Source organism: Dipteris shenzhenensis, chromosome 12, assembly GCF_047967505.1.
Source record: "Dipteris shenzhenensis isolate YYH24624 ecotype China chromosome 12, Dip_SZ_1.0, whole genome shotgun sequence".
Taxonomy (NCBI): Eukaryota; Viridiplantae; Streptophyta; class Polypodiopsida; order Gleicheniales; family Dipteridaceae; genus Dipteris; species Dipteris shenzhenensis.
In genome coordinates, this window is record NC_141607.1 from 24,052,346 (window position 1) to 24,074,828 (window position 22,483).

Below are 22,483 nucleotides of genomic sequence, written 5' to 3' on the forward strand. Positions count from 1 at the left end.
TACATGGCTATAGGTTTGGTAACCTTAAATTAGACTAGATTAGTCGAGTTAAAATCTTAAGAAGTTAAGACATTTAAAAAGGGGTTATGGAAAATGTAACATTGCTTCTAATCTCACTTGATTTTGTCCAAGTTTAAAACATAGTCTTGCTTAATTTTGTCTATAGAAACCAAAGGTTCCATGTACATGTCCATGTTCTTTACCTTGTAATTCCCTAGCACAAGGAGAACAAGCATGAGCGAGGTGTCCCTTGTTCATTATCAGCCTAAGTTGGTGGGATGTTGTAATTTACCAAAGCTATGGACCATGTTGACCAAGATGTTGAGCGACCACAACCCATCACAATCCTTCATGCAAGGTGTTTCTAGGGAATCATGTCGAACCATCAATGCTCCCACTGCTATAGCACTCAACATGAGATTCCATCAAACACAGAACCCGTTCCTTTTGATACCCTATCCAAACTTTAGCCCTTGCAGCATCAGAGCCATTGTGCATATACGGCTTGTAAGTTAGGCCTATCTTATAAGTTTTGGGACTGATCAAACCTAAAACTAATGGTTCCAAGCTGGTCACTTGGAACTTGGACCAATGCAAGCATATGAGAGAGATAGATTAGAAAATGGTATATTATTGGAAAGGAAAAGTAGAATGGATCTAGATCCCTACTAACCCTAATGGGGATAAATTTAAATTAGTCTTTGTAAGAATATCCAAAGCAAAGGAGTATATGGATGACACAACATAAAAGATAAACACTATGTCTTTCTTTTTATTTGAAAAATTGCTTTGAAGGAACATACTAATGTTGGACTTGTTTGGCAGGAGTAGTAGACATGAAGATGAAACATTGAAGATGTTGTATGGAAGTTTATGTAGGAACTTAATGAGTGCTAACGACCATGAAGACAAGGAAGAATCCTTGGTAGATGAGGACATCTATGTCCCAAGCAAGAGGGCATGTCACAACACGATTTTGTGGTCTAGAATGTATTAGGCTGGCATGATCAAATTAAATAATTAGAAGGTAGGTTAGGTAGGTTTAAATGGCTAAATGTCATATGGATAATGTATTGGAGATATTAATTGATATGGAATAAATGGTGCACTCACACATAAAGGTCCTAGGATAGGAATGGGTAGGAATGCATGGGTATGCATTAATAAATGGTAGGCATAAAGTGTCATAGGCTAAGGGTAGAATAATGGGGTATGCCCAACGGATGGATCCCAAGAGGCATGAGAGGTTGTGACCTCTCGTATGCATGGAATGTGCGTTATTATACAAAAAAGAAATCAAGGCATGAGGCTAGATGCTAGGCATGGCGACACTCGAGGGCCATAGAGGAAAAGGGAACGTGAGGGGAGAAGCATTAACATGGGTGGGGAAAAGGGATTAAGAGGGGTGGGGATGAAGAGGGGGACTATGGCACAAGGGGGAAGGAAGAGGGGGAAGAGGAGCATGTACATGATGGAAGGTGGAATGTAGAGATGGAGACATCAAGGGAAGAGAGTTATGCTTTATTTGAAAGGAAGGATGGGGGGGGAAATTAAAGTACTAGCTAGGTGGCTTTACAAGAATGAGCGTGTCCCATCAAGGAATAGCCCCCTCCTTTTATAGCCAAGAGAGGGGGTCTCTCCCAATAAATGCATCCTCCCACATCCATGGTGTGTGTGGAGGAGTCTCTCATGTGAGCTAGGTGGGTACGCACTCTCAATTCTGTGCGACAACCATTTGCCTCATTTTTCCACAGAAATCAAACCCCATATCCCAAGTCTAAGATACTCCCTTGGTATCTCCCCAATTTTATAATACATTCAAACATCTAAGAGGACAAGTGGAGGGTTGGCACAAGGAGTCTTGCCACCTCATCCTACTTTCCCCATTATTTAACTTGCACTCTTGGACTATCTACACCCCCCCACATGGGCCTATCCTACATGGAGAGAATAATCCAATATAATATCCATCTCCACCTATTTTATATTACTTCTCCCATGGTCCTTGGGCCATGTCTCACTAAATGCAGGCATGGGACTGCCTAGGTGGAGGGGTGGCACATGGAGGAACCATGCCACCTTAACATTTTATAATATTACTACCATGGATTATGTACAACACACCTTATGGGTCCTCTTACGTGGAAGGGTGGCACATGGTTATGCCCTGCCACCTCAACCTTGGGCCCTATGCACACCATATTTTATTATACTATTGCCACACATACAAGCACACACACATATTTATGCCTTTTACCTTGGTCAAATTTATCCATAACAGTTCCCCCCCCAGGTAGGGAATGCACGGCATTTCCATGCCTAGGACCATCACGCACAAAGAAGGGCTTGAGATAATGCATGTTGATCACCTTCTTGCCATATGGCTCATGCAGCTCCTGAACTTGTACAGACCCATTGCTACATTCCTTGATGACTTTGTATGGACCGGGGTCCATAATGGAAGGAGCTTTTTATCCATTTGGTGGTCCAATCTATTATCAAAGCATAGCACAACATCCCCCTTAGCAAAGTGTCTTTCCCATCCCTTACAAATCTTAGCATCCAAGCAGGCCTTTTGTCGATTCTTTTGGATCTCTGTTTGATGTAGTGCAAGGCATCGGGTTTCATCTAACTTCTCAAGCTGTACCAACCTGGCCTCTACATGTTCATCTTCTATCATCCTCTGTTCTTGTGCCAATCTCAAGGCCGAAATCTCTATCTCTAGTGGTAAAACTGCCTCAGTACCACTCGATCACCACATAGTGAGTAGTACTGGAATCAAAGCCCTCCCAGTGTATCACTAGTTCTTCACCTTGAATCATCCACGGTGTATCATCCCACCTGTCATCTACTTGAGCAATGCATTGTACAATCAATTGTTGAAGATCCACATGAAGATCAAGAAAGAGATCTCGCCAATTGGTAGCCATAATGAGCAGAGGACCAAGCACCAAATCCTTGAATTCGTCGAGAAGTGCCATAAATATCCATCCTCCTCGTGTGGCGTGCACCCAAGGAGTGAGCTTGAAAAAGTTCAGAATCTGCGATCTAGTATAAGATATGACTAGAGCACATGAAATGAAGTACTTTTGCTTTTTACAGCAAGAGGAAACTCCCCATGATTAGAGAGTTACAGTTCATGGGATTTCAACATATAAGCAGTATCAGTATATTTTGATCACTTTCTATTTGCTGGCCCAATGGTAAGTCTTCCTTTTGTGAAGAGGGAGGTCTTGGGTTCAATTCCCACTCCTTAATAAAAGGAGAGGAGAAGAGAAGAGAAGGAGAAGAAGAACAAGAAGAGGATAGAGGGGTGCGAGATGTGTTATAGATTTGCAGAGGCCCCGAAAATCTATCACGACCAAAAGATGCGGGGACCCAAAAAATCAATCGTGATCTGTCTATGATGCGCGAATACATGCGCAGATGCACCAGCCGCAACTAGGAGGCGGATGTTGCAGTTTTGCAGATGTTTCTGGTACAACCAGAAGATTTGCGAGCCAGAATACACGCAAATGTGCAGGACCTGCGAGTAGAAGGCACACAGACTGGAAGCGCAGAAGCAGTGGAGTTTTGTAGCTGCAGAGATGGAGAACCATGAGTAGAAGACGCGCAAATTGGAGGTGCAGAAGCAGAGAACTGCACATGGAAGATGCTGCAGAACTACACCCAACCGTAGGATTAACGAATTTTACGCCACTAAACGTGGAGACTTCGATCCCACTAACCACACCACTTCTATTATATATAAAAGAAATCAAGGCATGAGGCTAGACACTAGGCATGGCGACACTCGAGGGCCATAGAGGAAAAGGGAACGTGAGGGGAGAAGTGTTAACATGGGTGGGGAAAAGGGATTAAGAGGGGTGGAAATGAAGAGGGGGACTATGGCACAAGGGGGAAGGAAGAGGGGGAAGAGGAGCATGTACATGATGGAAGGTGGAATGTAGAGATGGAGAAATCAAGGGAAGAGAGTCATGCTTTATTTGAAAGGAAGGATGGGGGGGGAAATCAAAGTACTAGCTAGGTGGCTTTACAAGAATGAGCATGTCCCATCAAGGAATAGCCCCCTCCTTGTATAGCCAAGAGAGGGGGTCTCTCCCAATAAATGCATCCTCCCACATGCATGGTGTGTGTGGAGGAGTCTCCCATGTGGGCTAGGTGGGTACGCACTCTCAATTGTGTGCAACAACCATTTGCCTCATTTTTCCACATATATCAAACCCCATATCCCAAGTCTAAGATACTCCCTTGGTCTCTCCCCAATTTTATAATACATTCAAACATCTAGGAGGACAAGTGGAGGGTTGGCACAAGGAGTCTTGCCACCTCCTCCTACTTTCCCCATTATTCAACTTGCACTCTTGGACTATCTACACCCCCCCACATGGGCCTATCCTACATGGAGGGAATAATCCAATATAATATCCATCTCCACCTATTTTATATTACTTCTCCCATGGTCCTTGGGCCATGTCTCACTAAATGCAAGCATGGGACTGCCTAGGTGGAGGGGTGGCACATGGAGAAACCATGCCACCTTAACATTTTATAATATTACTACCATGGATTATGTACAACACACCTTATGGGTCCTCTTACGTGGAAGGGTGGCACATGGTCATGCCCTGCCACCTCAACCTTGGGCCCTATGCACACCATATTTTATTATACTATTGCCACACATACAAGCACACACACATATTTATGCCTTTTACCTTGGTCAAATTTATCCATAACAGTGTATGAGGCATTATGCATTCATAGGTGGTATGTGGATTGCCTAGTGGTTGTCAATAGCAAAAGTACACTCACGTGGGCACTCCTTCCACCCCATTTGGAGGGCCGATGCTTCTCAATTTATGCATCATTCTTCCACACATGTGCATTTTCCAACCCGGTTCGTGAGACTCTCTCTCTCTCTCTCTGATCGTACCATGGAATTACTTGGAGATTCTAGATGAGTAACCTCTTTCCCTAAAGATGAAAGTGATGATCTTGAAGCCTCAAAAAAGGAAATCCATTAGAGTGGTTGGTTCCCACACTCACCCTTTTTTAGGCTTCCACTTTGCTTCCACACAAGAGGATAAATCTCAGAGAAACGAACCCCCACTTGGTTGATTATATGATGAAAGAGTAGCTATTCCACGTGATGGAGTAGTGGATAATGGGGCCCCAAGGGATAGATCTTTGGCTCACCCATGGAGACTTAGCTACTTTTCAGCTTGACTTACCGAGAGAGGAAAGGCCAAGTACAAGCATAGCAATGGGGGTGATCCATTTGGGGCCAGAGGTATGGGTCACATAAGCTATGTACTAGATGCTTCATTAGTGCACTACCAGGTTGGGATAGAGGTATCCTTCATGATGCAGTGGGCTCTAAAAGTAGATGCAGTGCATGTCAAGGCTCTGGTACATTGTTGCATGGATTGGGCAACGCGCATAACGAGGGAGGCTCTAGCATTTTTACAGGTACCATGATGTCTGACCACTCACCGATTGTTCTTCACCTTGAGCAATCCTGTTGAGGCCCCCCTAAGGAAGGCTTCTAAATTGTAGATGCCTTGTTTTAAGAGGAGGAGGTACAATAGACAGTCACCAAAGGGAGGTTGGGCCCTATAAATAAGACATGTAATTCAGAGGAGCGGTGGTGAGGAGCTTCAGTCTCAAGCTGTCTTCCATTGAGACACGAGCTAGCAATCAATCAATTGGAGCACAAAGGATACTTAGGTGAATTGGAATTTTTTTATTGTTTTGTTACTTACCTGCTTATGTGGTTTGATTGCTGAGCCTTGTTGCCCCCTTCCTTAGTGTGACACATTGAAAAGATGCGAAAAGATGCACTATTCTTGGAATCTTTCACTTTGCTTGTAGCATTTACAACTTTCGGAATGACTTTGTTTGTATTTCTTTGCAACATTTGTAGGTTATGGGCTTAATGCGCACTTGATGCATTGTTTTGTATTATTTGTTATATTTTTGGTTGCTAAATTTGGCTGGATGACAAGATGAAGGGGGCTTCTTCTAGGTTTTCCATTGTGAATATGAAGAATGCTACTTGTTTTAAATGTGTGTTTAGTTGTAGACTTAGATAGAGTTGGAGTCTAGTCTCCCTTTATTGGATGAGCACTCTTGTACTCCTTCAGGTTATATGGGGTGAAATAAAACTTCATAGATGCTGGTCTATCAGGCAATTGATAGTTGAGGCTATGATTTGACCTGGCATGAAAATTTTTTATGCATGTATTCTTCGTTTCTATGAATGCTTAGTGTAATAATGCTTCATAAATGTTTATTAAAATTTCTTTTGAAACCATTACCTTCAATCAAGTTTATATTCAGAATTCATCTTGTATTTTGGAAGCCTTATGTTCATTTAGCAACTATTTATTTACAATTTGAAATTTATAAAATATGAATTGTGCAGCTTCTAATTCTTGGTTTTTCATTCAAAACTATTGGAATTGATTGTAGCTAGTAAATGGAATATTTAACTCATAATTACTAATCTCTGTTTTCTAATATGTTTTGCCAAAATGAATTTGAAAACCTGGACATATTGCTTATTTCACATTAACAAATAGAAATTTTGGTTTTGCAAAGAGCAAATATAAAGTTTGCACCTTTGAATTTTTGGTTTTCTATACAAAACTACTGAAATATTATAGAACCTACTAGACTATGTGAAAATTAATAATTACCATTGAATAAACAACCATGAGGCAGATCCACAAATGACAAGCAGAAGAAGAGAGCCACCATGGATGACAGCTGCACTTTAAAGATTTTATCACACAAAAATGGCCAACACAATGTCACAGAAATGTTTTCCCCTTTGATTTTGGTGATCCACTTCTAAGAGGGATGCACAGATGACGAGTAAGAAAAGTGAGCCGCCATGGAGGATAGCTTCGTCGAGCAAAGAAGAGAAATTCTGAGAAGCAAAGAGAGCTCAATGATGAGCAGAATGAGAGAGCTACCAAGGACAAAGTGATAAAGTTGTTGTATACCCTCACATAGGGCCAAAAACCTAAACCTGAAACTCAATCTAGTCAACTAAACTACCTAGCACTAACCCTAACACTAAACTCCCACTAACATAGTCAACTTGACCAAAAGAACTAAGTTCTAAACATTGAACTTAATTGACATCCATTAAACAACTTCATCCCCTTGGACCCTTTCACAGCAAGCAATAATGATAAAGCATGGAAGCATCAATGAAGGATACCGTTGCATGTATGAGATGCAAGAAGGCTAGTAGCAAGGGTGCATATGAAAGGTGCTTTATAATTGCATGTTCATGGAATGACATGATGTATCTAAAGTCCATGAGGATATGAACCAATTAAGTGGTGGGAAATATGTTGATGTCAAATAAATTATGAAAAAACACATGAAGATGAAGATGAAGACCAAAGGTGAAGATTTTATTGAAGAACAAAATCATAAAGTGAATGGAACCCTAGAATAAATATGGGATGGGTATGAATGGAGGTTTGGAAGGCCATAAATGGGCATGCACACCCATGTTGTGAGGATGTCTCCTTTGAGGGATGGAAATAGAAGAAATCATGGCCCAATATGTCTTCCTCTTGTATCTCTTACCTTGTTGATCTTCCTCTCTTCCTCATTGATATTTGTCCTTAGAAGTTTAGTTTTTGAGCATCTACATTATGCATGTAAATTATTTGAAAGACTCTAGAGTGTGTGCTACAAGCTACTTTGTTTTGTTTGGAGCCTATGCCTTTGATAGGCAAAGATTTATATAGATTCCTAATGGTTGGCACTCTATTTGTTGACTAAATGATATTGCTTTAGATTCATGAGTTTTTGAAATTATGCTGGTGATAGCACTTTCCTATGCCTTTGTTTGGAAATACTTTGTATAGTTTCCTGATGACTGGCACTCTATTTGTTGACTAAGCCATGTTGATTTAGATTTATGAGTTGTTGAAATTATGTTGGTGAGAGCACTTTCTTGAAAGATTTCTACCTTTGATAGATGCTCTACCATGTCATTGTATCCCATTACTATTTAGTAAATGGGTGCATTTACTATCATTATAGCTTGATGAGAGGATGCTCTACCATGTCAATAATGGTATTACTATCTAGTAAATTTATACTTTCTTTTACTATCAACATAGCTTGATGAGAGAATTTCGTAAGCTTTAAATCTGTTTATATGATCCCTTAGTACAATTGAATGCCATTGGATTTTGAACAATAGTTACATCATTACCTAACAATCTTTTTTATGGAATCTGTATAGATTTTACTATCAAATGCATTGGACTTAAGTGCCTAGATATGTTGCCCAAACCTTCTATGAAAACTCATTTGTACAAACTTTAATGCATGTCTTGCAATATTCTTTTGATTCACTGTCTCACAACAATATTGCTGCCTTTGACCATGTTGTCTTTGGAAATTTGGCTAGATCTTTGCCAATTGGAGTCAGAGTGAATGGTTGGTCTTTTTTATGGCCTCTTAGAAGGTCTTCTATTCTACCTTATATAACTTGCCTTAGCTTGTATTAGATATCTGAGCTATTTTGGCCATTTTTTCCTCCTTAGTGTGACTTATGGTTTGAAGTGTTTGCTAGTAATTGTCAAACATTGTTATGCAATTATCAGCACCCTATTAATATCATGAGATGGGCTTAGTATTTTCCTTTGCAAGTATATTAACTCTCTTTATTGCTTTTGTGTCACCAAAAGATTATGAGATGCTCAAAAGACTCATTCATGGTCTTTTCTGTCTTTTTCATGGCTACCCACAATGGTAGGAAAATGGGTGTAGTCACACAACCACAAACCAATGCACATAGCATGCCATGCACCCATAGTTTTCCATAGCCACACAAGCACATGACACTACACCTAACTCAACACACATAATTACCATGACACACACACACATGTTGGCACATGGGACAATCACTATTGATCTTTTTGATGGCCTCATAAAAGGTCTTATATTTTACATTATACAAATTCCTTAGCTTATACGAGATATCTAAACTATTTTGGCCACTTCGGGGCTCTTATAATGTAACTTATGGTTCAAAGTGTTTGCTAGTAGTCATTAAAATTATGGTTCAAAGTGTTTTCTAGTATCTGTTAAACTTTCTTATGCACTTATGAGCACTCTATTGATGTCATGATATGGAATTGTATTTCCTTTTGATTTTGTGTTTTTCTAACAACCAACATATAGCTAGCTTGAGTTTCTTTTCTTAATTTCACATTAAAACTGCTTGTTAACTCACAATCCTTAGTTGTGTGGGATTATTCGCCAAAAGTTTATGAGATACTCACAAGATGGCATTTGTGTATTTGGGATGGATACTCACAACACAGGAAAATGGATGCACTCACACACCCATAAACTAACACGCACAACATGCCATGCACCCATAGGTTTGCCATAGCCACACAAACACACCACAGTACACCTAACTCCACACACATATTTACCATGACACACACACACACATTGGCACATGGCACAATGATATACAAACAAAACACACATAAATCAAACACACACAACACAACAAAAAAACCACAAGCAAGCATACTACACACACATATTGCGCACACAAATTTTATGCACAACACAAGTATCCAAAATGTTGTGTATGTCGGAAAAATGCATTTCATGTTGTGTAATGAGACTTCTCCATTCCTTGAGTTGACGAAATTGCAGAGCATCCATATTTTTTTACAAAATATGGAAGATGGTTGCAGATAATGTTGCATTTACAATAAAATAATGAAATTTTATAACGATGTAATGTGTTATGTTGCATGTTGTTCTAGCTTCTTTCATTGACTTTCCAAAAGTCTTTAGTTCCTCCTCCAATTCACAGTTATCATTCTTGGTCCAAGTTTGTTTGTCAAAAAGTATGAAAAGCTTGTCTAAGGATTTCCATTCTTCTATTTTAACTGTTCGTGCAATCCCATTTGCTTCATGATCTTTAATTGTATTGTATGAGTTCCTCCAAATGCCGTACTACACTCTTGAAACATAGAGTGATTGTCTACTTGGTTTTCTCTTGCCCTGTGGCTGTGATAAAAACCTTCTAGCCTTCACTCCACTAATAGATGGCTTAATGGGCACTTTCATTCCATTTGCCAAATTTTTCAAGTCTGTTGTGGTATGAACATCTCCTCCATGGAAACCAACGTCCAACAATACTTTCTCAATTGCTTGAAGTGTATCCTTCCTACGCTTTTCAGGATGAAGCTTCCAAGCAAAATCAAAATTAAAAAATACTAGTTTCTCGATGATTTGAAATAAAGAGTGTAATGTGAAATGTGCATATATGTACATTACACAAAGGGATATCAAGAACAGCTTTGAAATTGAGATCGACCTTATCTCTGTTAGGTGCCTTCCTCCAACATTTGGGATCTATGACATATGATGGCTCCTCGCAGTAAAGGCATGGAGATTTTGAATTACCTCATTTGCTTATGTTGAACACACTCAAAGGCCTTGAGGTCGCCTGCCATATGCCAATCAACCTGGAAATCACCTTTGCTGGCAACATGCAGAACCCTCCTTGAACTTGATCTTTAATAATTGCTGGTATTTCTGTGTGTTGGAATACCCAATCAAAAGTTTTGTGGTCCTCTATCCGAACCTGCCATTGAAAATACAATTAAAGAATCGGACATTAATAAATACATTATACTTCTTAAAAAACCACTTTCAATCCAAGTGTGTGCTTACCTCAAATGTGCCTAGGCACCACAGATGCATGAATTGAGCGAGAAAAAACTTAATTCTTGTAGTAAAGATTTTTGCAAGTATCTTGTATACAACATTCAAGGGTGCCAAAGGCCTTTAATCCTTTGGGAAGAGCCTAGAGGAACTATTTGGGATGATCTTTATCATCCCATTGTTGACATCATGCAAAATTTCACGTTGGCAAATCATAAAATTCAGTACCAAGGTTAACTCTATTCCACGACGATCCCAATAATGCTAATAGGACTCCATAAGCACCCTATCTAGACCAATGAATTTACATTTTGCCATCTCAAAACTGTAGCCTTCACCTCAACCTTAGATATTGATGATTAAAGCATGGTAGTCAATAGGTTTCTAGTTGCAGACACATGCTAGTGAGGGAGAAGAGCTAGGAGCTACTAGCGCGGCGGTCCATTAGATGTAGTCTTGAATTGTCTTATACTTTTCAAGGTTTTTTTTTTAGTTTTTGGTTTTTGGTTGGCCTTTAGTTGGCGACAGATCCACAAACTCATGGTGTAGCAATCATAGCACGTGCATATGTGGTGTATTTTGGTGGTGTGGGCGGCCATGATCCAACAAATGTTGCAGGGTTATGCCAGAGTATCCATATTTATTTAAGACTCTACACCTACGAACACATGACTATCTTTCCCTTTTTAGGAAGATAGGTTACTTACACAAACAATTATGAGATTCTATCTTGAATCATAATAATGTCTGCTGAAATATGGGTTTTCTGATACTCAAAAATTCTTTAAGATTGACCTCAAATTTTCTTTGAATTAGAACCCTAGACTACGCTTTTCGCGGTTGACAAGTAGATATTTTGACTTTCCAAGACTGGAAAGTTAGATTTGGTTTCACTTCTAAGTCTAGGAAGTGTAGATTTGATTTCACTTCCAAGTCTAGCAAATCATATTTGATTTCACTCCAAGTCTGGGAAGTGTAGATTTGGTTTCACTTCCAAGTCTCGGAAGTATGGATTTGATTTCACTTTCGAGTTTTGGAAGTGTATATTTGTTGAGCTTTCTTAATTTGGAAATTAGATTTGATATTTTTCCATTTGGGAAGAGACTACTACTGTGTTTATACTTCAGTAGAAGATTCTAGGTATATGGTTTCCTAGTGTAAAGGACATTAAGATTAAAGCAAGCAAGTCAAATGACACATATTTTGGGCACGACTCTTTAGGACAGTTGTCGCTGACCTTGGGTACTGTTAGCATATGGCTACCTTAGGTATTGGTAGCATTGTCAGAGTAGAGTTTCCAGTTGGTTCATTTGACATAGATGTTACTTTTTGAATAGGACTTCATGCTCATCTAATGTTTTTGTGTAGGTGGATCTCTTGGTAGAATTGTCCTTGAGTCTATTGGTTTCGATAGGGTTAGATCTTGTGAGGGCGTGACACTCTCATTTTTGGACGCTTGACAGTGACTAAACATAACATCTTTAGCATTAGTATATGTTTGTTTGTTATACATTTTTCCAAGTCATCTTGCTATAAATTTGTTCATGATTTTTTATGGTAGTAGCAACATGTTATTATAGGAGTCTGATTATGCTTTTAGAAGAGCCAAGAGGTTTGGGATTGGAAGACTTCAAAAGCAAATCAAGGAGCTTATGTGCTAAGTGGGTAACCAAGATTGGATCTGCTGCTCAAATGTGGTCAGTATTCATTTGGTGGTGGAGACATAAGGAAAGGAAATTCGATGGCAAGATGTTCATTTCTTTGATGGAGGCTTTAACTTGGCTAACTCTAAACTAGTCAAGCAGCTCAATTTGATATGCAAGGGTAAGCTAGCACATGCATAATGGAGGACAAAGGTCTTTGATGGGGGATGCTTTGCCTGATTTCTCAATATGGCTGTCAAAGAGCCACCACTTACTTAAGAGTGCCATGATTGCTAGGGCTATGCATATGAAGGGAATTAGACATTTTGATGACTTGTGGGATAGTACTAGGCAAACATGGTTGGGGCTATCAAGTTTGATTAGCCAATGAGCTCTCTAAAAAGAGACATGGTTGGTTTAAATGAATGGGTCAATGCTAAGGGGAAGGCACTTAGTAAATGCACCAGTTGAGACTAGGGGGAAGAGGGAAAGTAATGCCTTTAGACATGTGAGAATAGATGGTCTCAGGTGTCTCGATCATGAGGACATTTGGGCAATGAGATGTAGACATATATGGAGGGCTACACCTTTTAAAAGGATGTGGTGACATGCGATCTTCCTATGAGAGGTCAATTAGCAAGATGGCTATTAATCCAATGTGTGCACTGTGTGGGATGGTGCTAGAATCTCACTAGCATTTACAATGGGACTGTCTAGAAGTTCGAGTGGGTTGGCAAGTAGTTTTGAGATGGCTGCATGGAGTTAACATTGAGATGCAAATTAGTTGGAAATAGGCTATATTAGGAGATCGTAAGGGGCTTAATGTTATTCAGTACGAAATATTTTAGATCATCGAAGGCATTATTTGGACTAGTAGGAATAATAAAGCAACTAGAAATATCCCTTTCAAGATGGATCTAGTTATAGTGATAAGAGAACGTGTTAGGGGTGCTGGAAGCTCTAGGAATGAAGCATGATAATGTGATGTCAACCTGGGGCGCTAACTCAATATGTAATATGTTACTACCGTAAAATCTAGGGTATGGGGGAACAAGTCCATATATAATATGCATGGATTTCCTTAAAAATTTTCAAATATGCAAGGGAAAAATATGAAAAATTTATGTCCCCCCACCCTCAAAATATAAGGTATATGCCTTGAAAAATATGCAAGATTTTAAGATTTGTACATATTTTTTATAATATGTGAGGCCCAAGGGGGGGGTTCTTTTGGGTTTGGGGGGGTAAAATAAAAAATACACTAAAATATGAAAACCAATCTCCTTTCAAAGTAATGTAACTTTTTCATGTGTTACCCAAATTTCAAGGTGTAAAGACATATTTGAAGCTCTTTTAGTGTAGAACACAACTATATTAATTTGAATAATTTCTACTCATGGCATATTGTTAAATTCATCTCATACTCAAGATTTTGATGGGTTTTCTTACTAAAGGGAGTTGGCGCCCCAAGGATGTCAATTTACAAGATGTTAGATAAGACTGATGTCACCTTTTGAGACAGTCCTATAATTACTTTTTTGATTTACTTCATATAAATATAAAGGCTCTTTTTTTGTTTAAAATAAATAAAATACAACTTACGAAATAAAATATAGCATCCCCATTACAAGTGGTTACTACTTACCATGGTTAATCATAATACATGCAATATTCTTCAATGTAGCTCTAGCCGCATTTCTAGTATGGCCTCAAAATGAAAGCAAGAATAATTTGATGCCATTCCAACTAATTGTATGTGTGGCGCTTGTATAATTTGTACTCCATTCTTAGAATCAAATATATGTGATTCATTTATTGAAAAATAGAGCTAAAGCATGTATAATAAATGAAAAGAGTTAAAGCATATGATTAAACTTACAAGCTATAAGGAAAATATGACTTGAAGTTAAGGTGGACTAGTTCAGTAGCAAATGGAGACATGAATGATGTTGGGCGACAGGAAATGAGAGAGGTTGGAAAATATAAATGGGGATTAGGCTAGGGAAAGGTATCATGGAGTCGCTTCTATTAACTTGTGCGAGACTTGATATTATCAAGACAAAAGAAAGCTCAACTAGCCACTTACATATCGAGGGAAGAAAACTACCATTGGAGATGTTGTTAAATGATGCAATTTTTTTAACTAAAATAGCATTGTTTTGCATTGCAAAAATAGAATGAAAATCGCATCATAAAACGATGCCAAATGCATTGCTAGGGACATCTTTTAGCGATGACTCTAGTACAACTCACTCTGGTACAAATTTTAATTCTAAATTGTGCATATTTGCATGGAAGTAGAGTTGTTTATGAGTACATTTGTGGTAGTATCACCTACTACCAGCCTAACCTCTCCAACAAGATCTCCACCATCATAATTCATAATGCCACGACTCATTGGCTAAGACTCACACACATTATGGGAGCTCAAGCTCACAAACCCATGAGCATTAGCACATGGTAAAATCCCAAACTAGCATCAACTAGTACAAGGATAATCAACCAAGAAAGTCAATGAAATAATTAGATGAGAAATAAATACATAGATAGATGATTCCAAACACCAGAATGACTCTTGATAGAGTGCATCAATACACAGTCGAAGGATCGGACACACAAGCCATCCAAGCTATTGGGCGATCCAACAAAGAACCACTACAACGGGCATCAAACTAATAAAGCAACAGGCAATGCTTATGCCAAAACCATAGCCCATGGTAGCAATTTACCTCCTTGTCCATTTGGGTTGTAGAAGAGTACTAAAAGACATGCCGAATTGGTTGAGCGCTGAGTCACTCCTTGAGACCTTACATCACACAAGCACCATAGGTGCTACCTGCAAGGCTGTCAAGAGCAACAAAGATCCTTCGGCTCTTCCATCAAGCTGTTTCTGCTACTATCAATGAACTACTAGCTGCGGGTCTCCCTCGCATGGTGCTATTGCCACACTAGCCACATGCGCTTATGCTTGATTAGCCCCTTTAGAGTCGACGTAGGGTACCTCCACTTTGTTTGTTTGTTGCCAGATAGGTTGCAATACAATGGCTACGCTAGGGATTGTGAAGGGGGATACGAAGGGAGTACAAGGGGCGATGCTAGGGGCTAGGATTGTGTGCACCAATCTTCCATGGTGCACAAACAAACTTAGACAAGCATACACAAAGTGGGTTGCAAGAGAAATCCTCATTAGATATCCTTGTTACGAAGGGTGAGAGATTACATGCCTTTGCCAACCTTGGTTGGACCTTAGGATAGATTAGTCATAGCTTAGTTAGTAGGTTCTATTTGGTTTCAACCATGCTACCAAAATAACAGCCCCATGTGGGCTAGGTACAAAACTGGCACATGCCACATGTTGCTTGACCACTTGATTGCCGTGCTACTCGGCTCACGTGTGCTCTACGAGGACGTGACACATGGGTTTGCCACATATGGCCATAGCACCTACCCATCTCCCAACCTGGCATCGAAGGGGAGGTCTCCTAATCCATGGGGACCTCTAACCAAGTGAACCACACCATCATAACTAGCTACTGGTGCTTGTCAGGAAACCCTCGAGCCGTCTCATGGGGTTGATGTGGATGAGATAGTAGTCGGCCTTTGCCATACAACCCGTCCTTGTACTCGACGCCTAGACTCGAACTTGCACCAGGGTAGTGGCCAAGTGCATTTTGTGTGGCCGTTAACCTAACGACCTTCCCAACTTCCAAGCATAATTCACGTGCTTGTTGAGACTCGAGAGCCCATATCCATTGACCACAACTGCAAGCTGATCCACGTGTGAAGTAGTGTGCACTGTGGACTGGCTAATCCAGGTCTCCTTCATAACAGAATATGAAAGATCCAAGAGCCAGAGACTCCATTTTGTGTTTGATACACTCAGCTAGGCTTTACCCCTTGAAGAGGCAAACTATAGCTTCTCGTTTCTGGGGAGAATTTGTTTTTGATTACACCTGCTGCCCTCAGAAAGAACAGAACGGTTGGGAGAAGTAGACGGACGTCTTCTGCATGAGGGACGACGACATCCATGCCCTGAGTCATTATTAAATTTTGGGTTCCCATGTTCTTGCCTCATTACACCCGACGTGCCAAGCATCTGGATGCGCATTGACTTCCTTTCCCTTCGTTGTAGAACCTCCAGAACTATCAAAAAGTCGAGCAAATTGTGTAGTGTGCAATGGCTGGACGAAACCCTTCAAGCCGCAGACAATATGCATCACCAAGGAATGCCTCTGTCAAGGGACCTCATTCACTGTCTTCTACAGGGATACACCGAAAGGAAAAGCCTCTTGATCGGCAGGCGAGTGCATCCTCTTATGGTCAGCAGCGGACTGGCCTCAGTCACAATTTTTGGAGACCAACTTATCCGCTTGTTTGTCTCGTATGGGAGCTTGCTGGAAGCAAGCCTTGTATTTTGCAATGTTGCAGAGCCAACTGTTTATACGTGGCATGCAATCATTTCAGCACATATCACTCTTGGAGAGTGTGATATGGCTCTTAAGCTGTATCACAGAATGCAACACGAAGGCATCAAGCCAGACAAAGTCACGTTCTTGTCTATCCTAAAAACATGTGGCATGATAGGAAGTGCAGAGCAGGGCAAGCTAATACATGACCAGATCAGCAGAAGAGGGCTTGATATGGATGTGGTCGTCGGGAGCTGCCTTATCAATATGTATGCAAAATGTGCGAGCTTGGATGAGGCACATAAAGTTTTTGATAAACTACCAGCCCAAGATGTAGTATCGTGGGGTGCATTGATTGCTGGATATGTCAATGGTGGACGTGGTTTCCTTGCTCTACAACTTTTTGAGAACATGGAATTACACTGTATAAAGCCAGACAAAGCTATATTTTCATGCACCTTAAAAGCTTGTAGTATCACAGGAGCCTCCAGGCAGGGCAGGCTAGTACATGACTCTGTCATCAGAATGGGTTTTGAATCAGACACAATTGTTGGTAGTGCCCTCATTGATATGTATGCCAAACTGGGAAGCATTGATGAGGCTGGCAACATGTTTGACAGATTGTTGCGAAAAAATTTGGTATCTTGGAATGCAATAATTGCAGGATATGCTCAACATGGACATGGTCTTCTTGCTCTTCAGCTTTATGAAAAGATGCAAGCGGATGGTATACAGCCAAACAGAGTTACTTTTCTATGCATCTTGGCGGCATGTAGCAGCGTAGAAACTATAGGGAACGGTAGGTTGATACACAACCACATCATTAGAAGTGGTTTTAAATCAGATGTGTCCATCAGGACTGCCCTCATTGACATGTATGCAAAATGTGGAAGCCTGCAGGAGATGTGCAAAGTCTTTGAGGAGATGCCGAATCAAGATGCTGCATTGTGGAATGCAATGATTGCAGGATATGTCCAGCATGGGCATGGTTCTTCTGCCCTTCAACTTTTTCAGAAGATGCAAGAAAATTGCATAGAAGCAGATGGAATTACGTTGTCATGTGCCTTGAAAGCCTGTGGCAGCATAGGTGCAATAGGGCAGGGTAGAATTGTTCATGACCAGATCGTTAGAAGAGGCCTCAAAACAGACGTGATCACAGATAGCATTGTTGTGGACATGTATGCTAGATGTGGGAGCTTGGAGGAGGCCCACAAAGTATTCGACAAGTTGACAAGTCATGATGTGGTGTCCTGGAATGCAATGATTTCAGGGTATATTAATCATGGTCACAGGCTTCAAGCTCTTCAACTTTTCAAGAAAATGCAACATAAGGACTTGAAACCGAGCACAATTACACTTCTCTGCGTCTTGAAGGCACTTAAGAGCACAGAAGCAATAGACCAGGGCAGGCTGATACATGATCAGATTGTCCGGGTTGGAGTTGAAGCAGATGTTGTCATTGCAAGTGCTCTTGTTGACATGTATGCAAACTGTGGCAGCTTGGAGGAGGCTCGTGATATATTTGAGAAATTGCCAAATCGGAATTTGGTTTCTTGGAATGCAATGATAGCTGGATATGCCCAGCATGGGGATGGCCTTGTAGCCCTTCAGCTTTTTCAGGACATGCAGCTGGAGGGAAATAAGCCTGACAAAGTCACATTTTTGTGCATCTTGCAAGCGTGTGGCAGCATAGGATCTTTGACGCAGGGCGAGTTGGTTCATGATCAAATCCTCAGGATCGGTTTCGAGATAGATGTTGTGATTGGGACTACACTCGTTGACATGTATGCCAGATCTGGTAGTCTAGAGGAGGCATGGGAAGCACTTGAGGGTTTGCCAAGTCGAAATGTGGTGTCATGGGGTGCAATAATAGCAGGTTATGCACAGCATGGCAACTACAGGCTTGCCCTTCAATGTTTTAAGGACATGCAACAAGATGGCTTTAAGCCTGATGGCAGGACTTACACTAGTATCTTAGCTGCATGCAGCCATTCTGGTCAAGTGGATGAAGGCCGCTTTCATTTCAAGTGTATGAAAGAAAATCATGGGATCACACCAAGTATTGAGCACTTGAACTGCATGGTGGACCTTTTTGGTCGTGCAGGATGCTTGAATGAGGCTGACAAGTTTCTTCAAACAATGCCCATTCTACCTGATGTCTCTAGTTGGCTTTCGCTACTGACTGCCTGCAGAACATATAGCAATGTGGATCTAGGAGCAGTGTGTTTTGAGGAGGTTATTCGAATGGATCCAAATGTCCCTGCTGCCTATCTTCTGATGTCAAATATCTATGCTAATGCTCACATGTGGGAGCATGCGTACAGAATGCTAGAGTTAAGAAAATCTAAGGGTGTGTGGAAAAAGCCGGGAAGGGCCTGGATTGAGGTTAGCAATAAACTGCATGCGTTTGTTGCAGGAAATAAAATACATCAACAATCTGATATCGTCTATGCAAAGTCTAGAAAATTAATTAATGGCATACAGCATAAAGGGCATGTGCCACAGTTGGATTTGGTTTTGAAGCCATCTGCAGAGGGATGTAGCTCACGTGATGAGAGAGAAAATACTGAAAGATTTCTGAGTTCTCACTGCTGCTGAGAGAGGTAGCTAAGTGAGGCAATAACTCCAAAGGTATGCGGCAATAACTTCAAAGGTATTTGAAGTGCCATTATTGTCATTCAGTTTGTACTGAATAAGAATGAGGGATAATTTTTGGATGTAGTTTATACATGTAAGGACTGCTAGCTATATGTATCCTTTTTTCTGGAGCAGCTTGCAGCATGAAGCAGCTGTGGCAGATATTTGAATATCAGAAGTCACGGAGGAATGCTGTGTCCAAGGCTAAATCGGTACTCCAGAAAAATTTGGCTGATACTACATTCAAAGAGTGTAACACAACAGGACAGGTATGCCAATAATCTGCTTTGGAACATTCCATTTCTTCTACATATCCCCCCCCACAATATAGTCTAGTACCATGATGTGACACATATATATTTGATTTGCAGAGAGTTTACAAAGTATCACCTAAAAGTTGAAAAGGATGCGCTTTGTTTGAAGAACAGAGCTGTTGGAGCCACCGATTCTATTTCACGTTTGTCAGATCAGATTGGAAGGTTCACAGTTACCTTGCCTGATAGACTTTCAAACTTTCCGATGTGCATCTTAGTGTGAGACTGTGTTATGAAGGGGGAAACATGATGGTTAGGCCTCCAGTTTAGTTTAGAAGGGCCTTGTGACCCTTTCAAGGTCCTTTTGCTACATCCACTCCTGCTACTAACCCTCAGGCACTCTCACTCATCTCTTTCCCTCCTCCAGTTTTCTACTCTGGTATCTAACTAGTTTGCTATCAGAAGCCCAACCTTGGGCATGGCTTGCAGAGTGGACTCTTCCTCGGGTCAGGCCGGCGGTTTCAGGCGAGACCATGGGACTATGGATCACATACTCACACTCAAGAGTGTCATTGAGAAGGCCAGATCACGGAAGGAGAGGGTATATTGGTGCTTTGTGGATTTCCGCAAAGCCTTTGACACAATACCTCGAGCTCGTCTCATCACACGCCTACAGACACTGGGATTTGATCAGGAGATCATATGGGCAGTCATGGCACTTTATGAGAGAGTCTCAGGCCGAGTTTGGACAGGTGCAGGTTGGACAGATGAGATCTTGAGTACCATAGGGGTCAAACGGGATTGTCCCTTATCACCAACCCTGTTTGGCCTCTACATCGATGAGCTTGAGACTTTCATGGGAGCGTTCGGAGGGACCGGTTTTTCACTTGCCGGAATCATCATCAGGATTCTTCTTATGCAGATGACGTGGCACTCTTCATCCACACCCGAGGGGCTCCAGCGACACCTGGATGCACTGCAGGCTTTTTGTTTATCCCATGATTTGGAGGTCAACCTTGGCAAAATCAAGGTCATGATCTTTAACACCTCTCGAGCAAACATGCAACGGAAGCAGTTCACTTTCGGTGGGTCACTAGTTGAGATCGTATCCTCATACACTTACTTGGGGGTCATAGTTTCCCAGACTCTCCAAAGTTGGGGATAGTGAAAGAAAGAAATCTGGGGGAGGAGAAAGGGAGAGAAGGGGCTGAAGAGGCTTTTGAGATCGACATCTCTGCTGCTAAACCACAAAGCAAAGTCGAACAAACTCAACCTTCTCGCAAGGGCAGTGTCCTCTAGTCATGGAAATCGATTCGCAAGAGCTTGTGAATCAGGGTCGTCCTTCAGCAAGGTCCTTGCTTTCAGGCTTCCACACTTGTGAACCTCCTACTTGGGCTGTGTACCATGTTAGAAATGGACCAACAAAGGGTACGCAAAGCAGAAGACTAATAGAATAGCCCAGGAGCTCACACAGTGTGTGTGGGGTGTGGAATCACAAACTTCTTTACTTAATGTGCATCACATAGATATGTAGATCAGGAAATATACAGTAGACATAGCGAGATATATAATCCACCAAAACAATATATTTCTGTCCAAAACTATGGACACAACAAAAGAGATAGATCCAGAGTCCCACAAATGGTGTGGTCCTCTGATCTTACCAAAGGTCCTTCTCTATCTGCTAGTCTCCTCTAGAACCCTGAGTCTGCGTGCGCTCCACCTCGAGCGCAGTAGACTCTCTGTCAAGAATGTTCTTCTCCACCTTACTGCTCGTGAATCAGCCTAGGTGACACGACCCCAGCACTCCTGAAACCTCTAATCTGCAAGCAAACACAAGAACACACCAAACATGAGGAAACTGAGCAGGCTGCTCACCACCCGACCATGACATCTACGGGATGCGATCCCGAATAAGGAGATGTCCCCTCCGAGCCATGAGTTGAGCTCCTGGCACGAAATCCCAACCAGATCCTAACCAGCCTGGTGTCCCATACCACCAGGTGGTGCTGTGAAGCCTGGGATCTGCTGCTAGGCCTTGGGCTACGCTATGATTCAGGCGCGCGTCCGTGACTTCAATCCAAGATCAGACCTAGCATCTGGGAACGAGACTTGCTCCCATCGGCTCTCTGAGAACTGAACCCCTAGGCCCCTTATATAGACTCGGGCACCCCAAGCGCCAAAAATAGCGAAGACCTCCAACTAGTTCGTACCCTTGCCACTCAACCTGAGAATCAAGCCTGCCTAGCTCTAAGCCTCCCCAGGCTACCTGAGCTAGTCTTGTGTACCTAGTACACGTCGGATACTAATCTGTGCACATGACATACTTCCCCTCCTCTAAGAACTCACTCCTGAGTTTGCTAAAAAACCCGGGAATGTCCCTTGAAGGTTCTGTAATGTCTCCCATGTTACATCCTCCTCAACACGATCCTTCCAATTGATCTTGTATTCCGTGATAGTTCAATTACGAATCTGCCTTTCACGAAATTCAAGAATACTCTCAGGCTCGTGTGGGATAAAAGTTAAATCTGTAACTTCTATTATTTCTTGAGGAGAAACAAGTTGATTATCCACACCCAATAATTCTTTCAGTCTGCTGGCATGAAATACTGGATGTACTTTAACATCAGGAGGCAATTCTAGTCTATATGCAACTAGTCCAATTCTTTTAATAACCTTGAACGGACCACATTATCTGGGGGATAACCTCGGAACTAAACCAGTACTTCGGCTCTTGGTTTCCTTGGGAATACACAAATATACCATCGTTCCTTCATAGAACTCTTTAGGTGAATGATGTCTATTAGCA

The 22,483-nt window shown here is 41.3% G+C and overlaps 1 protein-coding gene across 1 annotated transcript in view; it reads left to right on the forward strand.

Moving 5' to 3' along the window:
- Positions 1 to 16,039: 16,039 nt before the first annotated feature.
- Positions 16,040 to 22,483, forward strand: part of LOC147896010 (pentatricopeptide repeat-containing protein At4g19191, mitochondrial-like) — a 10,994-nt gene continuing 4,550 nt past the window's right edge. Inside the window, exons 1-2 of the mRNA XM_087382893.1 lie at positions 16,040 to 19,414; positions 19,556 to 19,689. Coding sequence (XP_087239019.1) covers positions 16,478 to 19,381 — 2,904 coding nt within the window. The 5' untranslated portion in view covers positions 16,040 to 16,477 and the 3' untranslated portion in view covers positions 19,382 to 19,414; positions 19,556 to 19,689. The remainder of the gene's footprint in view (positions 19,415 to 19,555; positions 19,690 to 22,483) is intronic.